Genomic DNA, 11,215 nt, shown 5'->3' with positions numbered 1-11,215 from the left:
GGCCCTGGTCAAAAGTAGTGTACTATAAAGGGAATAGGGTGCCATTGGGGATGGAAATTCTTTGAAATTACTCATGAGAGCAAATACTACGATTTTTTGGTTCCCACAGAGGGTCAGGAGCTTAAGACATGAATGATTTTATTAAAATGTTTGTTCATAAAAAATAAATGATTTCCCCTCCTCCCACATGGATTACAGACAAGAGGCTAGGTGCGTTCTGACTGTCTTAGTGTGCGGATAAACATGACCATCACTCTCATAAAACTTAAATGAAACATCACTCCTTATGTTTTTTCTCAGGCCAAAACGCTCAATCCCATTTCTACTGTCAAAACAGGTTTTGAAAAGGCTTCTTCCACATCTTTTGGTCCATGTCTGTTTTTCACTCAGTGAAGTGCTACTATCCCCTTGGACTACAGGTTATTGCCGTCATAAGGTGTCCGTCTGTCTGTTGGCTGGACAGTTTCTACCGTTTAGGACCTTTGTGGGTAAAGGTAAAGGTGGGGTATAGCAGCAGCAGTTCCTCTGAAGTCCAGTATCTGCTGGAAGGACACCTGGTGGTACGAGAGGATGAGTGTGGCCAGCCAGCCTGTTGTGCCTCCCCCTCTCCCTCCCTCCCTCCATTTCTCTCTCTCCATCTGCAGGACTCTTAAGGCTCCTGTGCGGACTGTCTCGGCTCGTGCCCTCCCAAAGCTGGCTGTGGTGATTTAAGACACGGTGTGTATGTGTGGATTTGTTTGTGGCCTCTGCCCCACTTCACTGTCCATCCGCCTGCCCTTGGCTCCCCTCCTGGGCAGCGACCACCACCCCCCTCAGTATGTCTCTGAGTCTGAGTCGTTGAGTTCCTCATCCTTGTAGAAGCCTCCATCGTGGTCGCGGTGGCCGATGTTGTTGAAGCTGCAGTAGGAGCTGTGCTCGCTGCGCAGCACGGGCAGGCTGTCGAAGGTCACACTCTTGGAGGGGCTGGTGGTGTAGTGGTTAATGGCACTGAAGGACAGGCTGGGCGCCGGGTTGCAGGGGGACACGGGCATCATGGTGGCCAGGATCAGCGCCAGGCAGTCCGCCACGTCTTTGTTGGGGGCGCAGGCCAAGGCAGGCGTGTAACCTGAGGGGTTCAAACAGAACAGCAGAGGGTCACTTCAGGAGCATCACCGTTTACTATAACACTTTTGGTGAAAAACATGAAATAACAGCAGGCTAGGAGATACAAAGTTAAGACAATAACCAAGCAGTGGACTAGAGAGAAACATTTGTGGACACATTGAGAAGAGAAGTACAGAAGAAAACGGTGTTAGCGTTATGGATCTTACCATTGTCATCGACTGCTAGCACGCTAGCACCCTTCACTAGTAGCTCCTGAACCACCACCGTCAGACCATTTCTGGCTGCAACGTGTAACGGCCTGAGGAGAAAGTACCGTCAGATTAGCCAGCAGCAAATGAGGATACCTCCCAAATGCCAGACTATTCCCTATATAGTGCACTTCTTCTAATTCTTCTGGCCCAATTAATACAGCTGAACCATACGTACGTCTGTAAGGCTGCGTTAGTCGAGTTGATGAGGTTCCTGTCTGTAATCTTCTCCAATATCAACAAAGCACTGGTTTCATGCCCCTTTAAAAACCAGAGTCAAACATGTCAGACCAAAATTTCAACCAGAGAGAGCCAACTGTTCAGATGAACGTCATCTTCATGTGGGGATGCTCACCTTACTGCAGGCCAGATGAAGAGCAGTGTTCTTGACTGCATCCTGCAGGGTGAGCTCTGCTTTGGCACTGCTCACCAACAGCTCTGACACAGACAGAGAAACATAAAGAAACTCAATTAGGAAATGAAGCGACTTATTAAAATGTAAAACAGACATGTTGAACTTAAGCCGGCTGGGCGAGGCAAAGCGGAGGAGAGGGGGCTGCGTACCGACAGCGTTGGTTTGTCCGTTCTCAGCAGCCATCATGAGGGAGGTCTTCCCGGAGGCATCGGGGGAGTTGACCTGGGCGTTGTGGCCTAGCAGCAGCTGAAGACACTCCACGTGGTCCGTGAAAGCCGCCGCATGCAGGGGGGTCCTGGAGAGAGAGGAAACTTATTTCACCGATATCATGTAGGACTGTTATAAACAAGTTTGTTCAATTAACCCTGTTTATACCATAGAAATATAAAATCACTAATAGATGTATTAAAAGTAATCTACAATCCCTCATCCAACCCCAGAGGTCATTTTATTCCCAAAACAACATTATTCTCCAGAAGAAAAGGACTTTGTCATGTGCTGCAGTTACCGGTTCTTGGTGTCAGTGGCGTTGACAATGGCCGGCCCCAGAGTGTCAATCAGCATCTCTGCAGCCCCCTCGTTGTCATTGATCACAGCACAGTGGAGGGGGCTGAACGAGTTGCCCTCGGTGACATATGCTATGACAAAGTCCTGTTTCAGTGTAAGGTCCTCCACTGAGAGTCATAACCCCTAATTCTGTTGTAGTCTTGTTCATTCCCCCACATGGCTCCGTCCACACCAATCGAATGCTTTTCAAGCCACAAGAGGGAGTGAATGAGTGTACACTTCATGGAGGAGAGAACAGAGCTACAGTCCAGTTAGTCAGTACGTACCGTTGTATGTAGGGGTGTAACGATCCATCTACTACATCGATGTATCGATTTATATTCCTATGATCCAACTACATCGATCTGTGCTCGGTGAGTTGGCCTTTTGGACAACATATATCACTCTAACATCGTTTTAAAATGTAATAAATCGATTGTATCGATTCTAGGAAATAACCCATTGGATTTAAGCACGTCAGACTTTATATGGATGTTTTTTCTTAGCACTTTTAATGATAAAGGCTTTAAACATTACTCGATTCAGTCTGCCTATCCGTGACGTCATCGCCCCACGCCAGCAGCAGCGCAAAGGCGCAAAGACAACAAAACATAGCATGGCGGACGACAGAGGAGAAGCCGACGAGCGAGAAATTATCAAGCCACCATTGCGGTCCTTACAAGAAACAGGAATCTAGGAAACTTCACCTGCACTGTCCAGTATCCAGGTATTTATTTCAGTCACACTGGTTGAATTTTTGGCTAAAAGGTTACTGAATCGATTTCAAGTCACTGAATCGTTTCGGATCGTATCGTTCTAAATGAACCAATATCGTCCTTGAATCGTATCGACAACCACGAATCGTGATACAAATCGAATAGTTACACCCCTAGTTGTATGGCCTGCCTAATTCAGGGACATGTTTACGGTGCTGAAGAGAGAAAATCAGAAAAGATCTAGTGTTCCGTTAGTCCAGTACGTACCGTTGTAGCAGGCCCAGTGTAGTGGCGTGTAGCCCTGGTTGTCTGTGATGACGGGGAGGGTCTCCACTGACTGGGCGGCGTGTAGGAGTCCCCCCAGCACCCCGATGTGTCCGGATTCCGCCGCCAGGTGGACAGGGGTCCGCCCCTTACAGTCCCGAACCAGGAAGCTGGCGCTGTGCTGCAGCAGGGCCTCCACACACTCCTCATGACCCGTCAACGCCTGGGAGGAAGGGCAGGGAGACAAGAATGGATTTGAATAACTAATAATCAATGATATAATAATGAATCATCAATTATTACAAATGATGTCTGGAGGCAGGTCCCCCTACAGGGATGAATACACCACTACCCATGGACAACTACTTTTCTGAAGATAATATGTATATTTGAGCCTCCCCGTCTCTTTCTGTGTGTGAGCGTATACAGCCAGCTCTCCTCCTCACCCCTCTGTGTAGCGCTGTTCTGCCCCACTTGTCTTTGGCTTCTACGCTGGCTCCCTTGTTGAGCAGTGAGTACACACAGTCTGTGTGTCCGCTCAGCACCGACAGCATCAGAGGGGTTCTGATACACAAGACAACAAGGTCATATTACAAACTGGTAATAACCAGGCTGAGTCCCAAATGGCAACCTATTCCCTATATGGTACACTACTTTTGACCCGAGCCCATAGGGTTCTGGTTTAAAGTAGTGCACCAAGTAGGGCATAGGGTGCCATTTGGGACGTAGAACTAGTGTCAAAATCTCTTTATTTCAGGAATTGTATCCAAAACCCAATTGACTTACTGTCCATTCCCGTCTTGAACGTCCACTGCACTCTGGAGGTCAGCATTTCCAATCAGCAAACGCAAACACTCCGAATGACCGTTGGTAGCTAGAGGAGGATAAACAGAGAGGATATAAGAATGTGAGATGATTGACCGTTGGTAGCTAGAGGAGGCTAAACAGAGAGGATATGAGCTAATTGCTGGACGACTATTACCTTCACATGAACAGACAGATTTCTAGAACAGTGGTATTGGTAGATGACATCCTCAGGATGTTAACACAGCAGATAATAAAACATTTTGGGGCTGAGGCCCTCGAAGCCTGTCACCTGCTAGCTGTGTACCTGGCTCTGGATAGAAGTCCCCCTGTGCACTGATCTAGGATCAGCTTACCCTCCCCAGATCCTCAGCAATAATGACAAAAAATGACCTTAGATCAGTGTGTAGTGGGCATTTTCACACTATGCTATATAATATCCCTAGAGTGGACATTGGCGTCCTAGCAACATGACCAAACAAATGTCCATCTTGGTAAGGAAAACTTTTGAATTACAGAATCTCTAGGTCTTACGTGATATCCTATGCGTACCTGCAGCGTGGATGGGGGTCCTCTTCAGGGTGAAGTCTTTAACCAGGATGGAGGCTCCCTGGTTGATGAGGACGTCAACACACTCCACATGGCCTTTAAAGGCAGCCAGGTCCAGAGGGGTGCGCCCCTGGCTGTTCCTCACGTCTAGATCCAGCAGAGACTGAACCAGGACCTCCATAGCATGGTGGTGGCCGTGGTACGCCTGAATGGAAACAAACACACAGTCTGAAGCAAAGTCCAGTGGTATGCCTGAACAGAAATACACTCCTAATATAATCAATGTCCTATAGTAGACCAGTGGTATGCCTGAACAGATATACACTCCTAATATAATCAATGTCCTATAGTAGACCAGTGGTATGCCAGAACAGATATACACTCCTAATATAATCAATGTCCTATAGTAGACCAGTGGTACGCCTGAACATAAATACACTCCTAATATAATCAATGTCCTATAGTAGACCAGTGGTATGCCTGAACAGATATACACTCCTAATATAATCAATGTCCTATAGTAGACCAGTGGTATGCCTGAACAGAAATACACTCTTAATATAATCAATGTCCTATAGTAGACCAGTGGTATGCCTGAACAGAAACAGTCCTAGACCCCTAAAGTAGACCAGTGTCTCTCAAATCGGGTGCCCATTTTTTCTCCCGCCCAGCATCAACATCGAAGGTCCCTGCCAAGCGTGAGATTTAGAAACACTCTACTTCTCCTCTGTTGGAGGTTGATTAACTCAAATGGCAAAATAAGGAAATCATCCTCATCATCACCGTGTCAAAATATGCATGTATTTTACACTAATCAGGAACAGATAGGAACATGGTGTGTGAGTGTCTGGACAATCAACTTTTCGTGGAAAAACAACACCATGCCTGCATCCCAGATAGCACCCTATTTCCCATGTAGTGCAGTACTTTTGATCTGGGCCCATAAGGCTCTGGTCAAAAGTAGTGCACTAAATAGGGAATAGGGTGCCATTTGTCATGTGGCGAGACCCCTACAGGAGCAGGTAGGCTTTACTCACAGCTAAGTGTAGGGGGCTGATGGGAGCTCTGACATCAGAGTCGTTCAGGATGTCTGTCCCTGAGGTTTCCATTAGCTGGGGAAAGACAAGGACGGGCCAGTTTAGACTTGTAACATATTTACTTTGAAGGTTAGTCTAGTAGCATGTTTCATGTTGTAAATCTCAGTGACCAGCCCCTGCAGACATACTGGGGTGTTGCATTCGTATCTTAAACAAGCTAGTGTGAGGAAAAGTAACCAACTGGTACTTACCACATCTAAAGGTGTTTCACTTGCAATCTGGAAAAAGAACATCAAGAGTGACGATGCGGCCACGACAAACATGCAACCACACCTTAAAACCTACTGAATATCAACGTCTGTCCCAAATGGCACCCTATTCCCTATATAGTGCATTACTTTTGACCAGAGCCCTATGGGCCCTACAGCCATTTGGGACGCAGACAAAATGGTCTGTGAATGCAGGGCGTCTAGTCCCCTGTGGTTCTGACTCACCAGCTCCAGACAGAGGCGGTGTCCGTACGCAGACGCGTAATGGACTGCGTTGTAGCCCTGATTGTCCCTGATCCCTGGGTTAGCGTCGTTTCGCAGCAAATATTCCAGACACCTAGAGGTCAGAGGTCAAGAGTTCACTAATCATTATACCAACATCAAGACAGACAGATAAGCAAGCAGAGACACTTTCCCAAAGGAGACGTGGCCAAGCTTTCACACTGCAGATTTAACACTAGTATGTATTCAAACACGACCAACAACATACTCTAGACTACAGTGAAATGTGAAAGGTCATGGCACCACAACATACTCTCCAGACTACAGTGAAATGTGAAAGGTCATGGCACCACAACATACTCTCCAGACTACAGTGAAATGTGAAAGGTCATGGCACCACAACATACTCTCCAGACTACAGTGAAATGTGAAAGGTCATGGCACCACAACATACTCTCCAGACTACAGTGAAATGTGAAAGGTCATGGCACCACAACATACTCTCCAGACTACAGTGAAATGTGAAAGGTCATGGCACCACAACATACTCTCCAGACTACAGTGAAATGTGAAAGGTCATGGCACCACAACATACTCTCCAGACTACAGTGAAATGTGAAAGGTCATGGCACCACAACATACTCTCCAGACTACAGTGAAATGTGAAAGGTCATGGCACCACAACATACTCTCCAGACTACAGTGAAATGTGAAAGGTCATGGCACCACAACATACTCTCCAGACTACAGTGAAATGTGAAAGGTCATGGCACCACAACATACTCTCCAGACTACAGTGAAATGTGAAAGGTCATGGCACCACAACATACTCTCCAGACTACAGTGAAATGTGAAAGGTCATGGCACCACAACATACTCTCCAGACTACAATGAAATGTGAAAGGTCATGGCACCACAACACACACAACAGTAAGAGAGGTGTGAGACGTACTTTCCGTCTGTGTCGGAGGCAGCAGCGTAGTGGAGCGGGGTGCAACCCCTTTTATCCAGATCGTTCACACTGGCCCCAGACCCCACCAAGGCAAACAGACACTGGTAGTTACAATTGGCTGCCGCATAATGCAGAGGACTCCTAGAAGAACGCACAGAAACCATTCAACATCAACAACAGAAACAGCTTATTGGAGCTGTATAACATTTACATTTTACATTTACGTCATTTAGCAGACACTCTTATCCAGTGCGACTTACAGGAGCAATTAGGGTTAAGTGCCTTTCTGCAGGGCACATAGATTTTTCACCTAGTCAGCTAGGGGATTTGAACCAGCAACCTTTCGGTTACTGACCCAACGCTCTTAACCGCTAGGCTACCTGCCGCCCAATATTTCCCATAATAATTCCTATATGCCCCTATACTATATTCCCCATTATCATAAAGATCACATATGAAAGTTATTTGATGCCACAGACAGACCTTCCGAAGCTGTCCTTTCTGTTGAAGTCTGCCCCTGTGTTGAGCAGCAGATTCAGACAGTCCAGGTTCCTGGTAACAAGATATCAAGTTCAGAAAGGCTCTCGTACATCTGAGCTATCAGGTGGATGGTAACAAGATATCAAGTTCAGAAAGGCTCTCGTACATCTGAGCTATCAGGTGGATGGTAACAAGATATCAAGTTCAGAAAGGCTCTCGTACATCTGAGCTATCAGGTGGATGGTAACAAAATATCAAGTTCAGAAAGGCTCTCGTACATCTGAGCTATCAGGTGGATGGTAACAAGATATCAAGTTCAGAAAGGCTCTCGTTCATCTGAGCTATCAGGTGGATGGTAACAAGATATCAAGTTCAGAAAGGCTCTCGTACATCTGAGCTATCAGGTGGATGGTAACAAGATATCAAGTTCAGAAAGGCTCTCGTACATCTGAGCTATCAGGTGGATGGTAACAAGATATCAAGTTCAGAAAGGCTCTCGTACATCTGAGCTATCAGGTGGATGGTAACAAGATATCAAGTTCAGAAAGGCTCTCGTTCATCTGAGCTATCAGGTGGATGGTAACAAGATATCAAGTTCAGAAAGGCCCTTTCACATCTGAGCTATCAGGTGGATGGTAACAATGAGAACCTTAAAGAAAAGAGAAACCCTGTACACTGCTCTTGCTAGTATCACTGTTTTTATAATGCTAATAAAAGCAATAATAAAAAGTGATACTAGCAAGAGCAGTTTGCAGGTTTCTCTTCTCTTTCAAGAAGATATAAAGACCATTTAGACCAGAGCGCAAGTCAATACCACCATGGCATGGAACCACATTATACAGAAATGATACCGCACTAATGATCTAAACGATTTTTTTATACTGCTAAACAATGTGAAATGTAAGAGTGTGAATATGTGTTTGTTCTTTCTGGTGGCTTTCCAGTTCATGAACTAAATATTCCTTGGTGTAAAGCCTGGACCAGTCCACTCACCCTCCAGCTGCTGCAGCATGTAAACAGGTCCTTCCAAAGTCGTCAGGGGTGTCTATATCAAAGCCTGATGAGAGGAGCTTCCGACAGCAGTCAGAGAACCCACTGAGAGCAGCCAGGTGGAGGGGGAACATCCCATGGACGCCTCGCCTGCAACACATTTTTACATTTTAGACTTTAAGCAGACACTCTTATCCAGAGTGACTTACAGTTGATTCAGCTAAGATTGGAAACAGCACCACATCACAGTCCTCATTAAACCCCACAGCAGATCAACACATCAGCATGCTGCAATGCCCTGTCTATCAACCCCCCACACACCACAATGTGTTGAGCATAGTCTCCAAGCGGGAATTCGGTCAATGACAGAATTGCAGATGCATGTTGCATTATTGCTGGAAACTGTGTGTGTGTGTGTTCTCACTTGGCTGTGTCAGCTCCGTTCGTGATGAGTGTATTGATGAGTAACTCGTGGCCGTAGCGAGCAGAGATGTGCAGGGGTGTGTTTCCATTATTTTCTTCACAGTCGATCTCAGCACCTACAGAACACACACACACACAGACACACACACACAGACACACACACACACACACACAGACACACACACAGACACACACACACGTCAACCACTTGACCCTAGAGGCCTCATGAAGCTTCATGTTCAACCACATTGCAAGTAACATTGCTCTGTGCCAGTGAATCATGGTTTGAAGACAAAAGACAATGCTGAAGAGCCTACTGGTTCATATATATTCAGTTGAGAGCATTCACAGCGACTCACCATTCTGGATGATGGCTTGAGATCTGGAGAAGCGTCCGTGGATGGCCGTCATGTGGAGGGGGGTCTTTCCATCTTTACTCTGCAGATAGAAAGACAAAGATGGTTCACACGGCAGTCTGTGCTGCTGACCACAGGCAAAATCAAACACGTATTGGAGGAGCGCTTGATTGCATTTAGTTTGCATTGTTAGGCCTATTCCATTGGTATTTGAATGTAGACCAGGGCCAAATACTAAGCCATGTGCTGCGTCAGTGTGTGCGTCCCAAATGGCACCCTATTCTCTTCATAGTGAACTACTTTTTGAACCAAAGTAGTGTACTTATAAAGGGAACAGGGTGCCATTTGGGACACAGGCAGTGTCATCACGGCTCCTTGCTCTATGGGCCCCTGGTCAAAAGTAGTGCACTACATAGGGAATAGGGTGTTATTTAGTTCAGACACAGTGTTGGTCATCCGGTCTCCTCACCTTGATGTTGACGAGGGCCCCGTTGCCCACCAGCAGCTCCAGGCAGAGCGCCCCATGGCGCAAGGCGGCCGTGAAGTGGAGTGGGGCGAAACCCTTCTCGTTCACCTGGTTCACGTTGGCGCCGCACTCGATCAGCTCATTCACCACCACGTCCTGCCCGTTGTAGCATGCCACGTGGAGGGGGGTGTTACCGTAACCATTGGGCTCATTTATCTGGAGGGAGCAAGGGAGGGAAAAGAGTGGAGAGAGAGAGGGGGGGGGGGGAACAAAACAATACATTCCTGATCAGGTCACTTGGTTCTGAAAACCCCCTGGCCCAAAACACTGGCTCCAACCTCCATCTCTTCATTACTTGAAAGGAAATCATTCGCCAACCCACTAGAGCTCTGTATTTTCATTGAGTTGTAATTGAACAGTGACTACACATTTGAATGCGTGTTGACTCACATCCACTCCAAGGTCCAGGAGGTACTTGACTACACTGATCATTCCACTGGAGGCTGCAGAGTGGAGAGGGGTGTAGGCCTTCTTGTCTTTACAGGACACCTCTGATCCATGAGAGGCCAGCAGTTTCACCACCTCAATGTGCCCTATGGTAGAGAGAGAGAGGGAGGGATAAATAGAGAGAGAGAGAGAGAGAGAGAGAGAGAGAGAGAGAGAGAGAGAGAGAGAGAGAGAGAGAGAGAGAGAAGGGGAGGGAGATAGTAAGGGGGTTAAGAGAGAAACAGAGATACAAACACAGAGAGATAGGCAGAGAGAGGGAGAGATAGATTAGTTTACAGTGGTACACAGCACCATAAGCAACACCTACATCATGTTAGTACAACTGAAAACATCTAATCAACCTACTTAGTACATGATTCTGACATAATAACACACTAGACGTGGCTCATACAGCTGAGCTGTGAGACTAACACACAGTCCATTCATTCATTCATTCATTGGTATAAAGGACATTAGTCAGAATGTAAATGATGTGGTAAACTCATCACCCATGTAAGCAGCCCAGTGGATTGCTCGGCGATCCTTCTTGTCAAAGGCATTAATGTTGGCTCCTCTGGAGAGAAGCAGCCTCACCATCTAACAGGGAGAGGAGAGAGAAACAAAACACAGGTTGAGGAAAACTAAACAGCAAAATCCGCTAAATCTGGCTTCAAAGCCTTCCCTTTAAAATTATATATTTTGTATTCACAATGAATGAAAGATAACATGTAAAGACATGGTACATTTCTCCCCTTTTAGTCCCCCTTTGACCTCCCCCTCCCCCCAGAATGCCTCCAAACACATTTAAAAAGAAAGGGAAAGTAATTGACTTACATGTCAGAAAACAAAATAAAAGTATACAACAACGTTACTTCAAGCAAAAATGTA

At 46.3% G+C, this 11,215-nt stretch overlaps 1 protein-coding gene across 1 annotated transcript; it reads right to left on the bottom strand.

Annotated features, from left to right (window-relative positions):
- Nucleotides 1-732: 732 nt before the first annotated feature.
- On the bottom strand, nt 733-10,924 carry LOC311118039 (serine/threonine-protein phosphatase 6 regulatory ankyrin repeat subunit A-like; the record flags this gene model as incomplete). The annotated part of the gene is made up of 21 exons (XM_084192916.1): nt 733-1,105; nt 1,311-1,402; nt 1,531-1,613; nt 1,708-1,790; nt 1,917-2,062; nt 2,276-2,441; nt 3,297-3,516; nt 3,740-3,857; nt 4,080-4,167; nt 4,650-4,851; nt 5,684-5,758; nt 5,935-5,961; nt 6,178-6,289; nt 7,127-7,267; nt 7,610-7,678; nt 8,600-8,746; nt 9,021-9,135; nt 9,379-9,457; nt 9,845-10,057; nt 10,292-10,434; nt 10,837-10,924. 21 exons carry the CDS (start codon nt 10,922-10,924, stop codon nt 813-815), a joined length of 2,700 nt encoding a protein of 899 aa, XP_084049042.1. The 3' UTR covers nt 733-812.
- Between the last annotated feature and the right edge of the window lie 291 nt (nt 10,925-11,215).

Source organism: Coregonus lavaretus (genome assembly GCF_964263955.1).
Source record: "Coregonus lavaretus genome assembly, contig: HAP1_SCAFFOLD_911, whole genome shotgun sequence".
Classification (NCBI taxonomy): Eukaryota; Metazoa; Chordata; class Actinopteri; order Salmoniformes; family Salmonidae; genus Coregonus; species Coregonus lavaretus.
The sequence above is the reverse complement of the archived record's forward strand: the minus strand, read 5'-3'. Positions and strand labels throughout refer to the sequence as shown.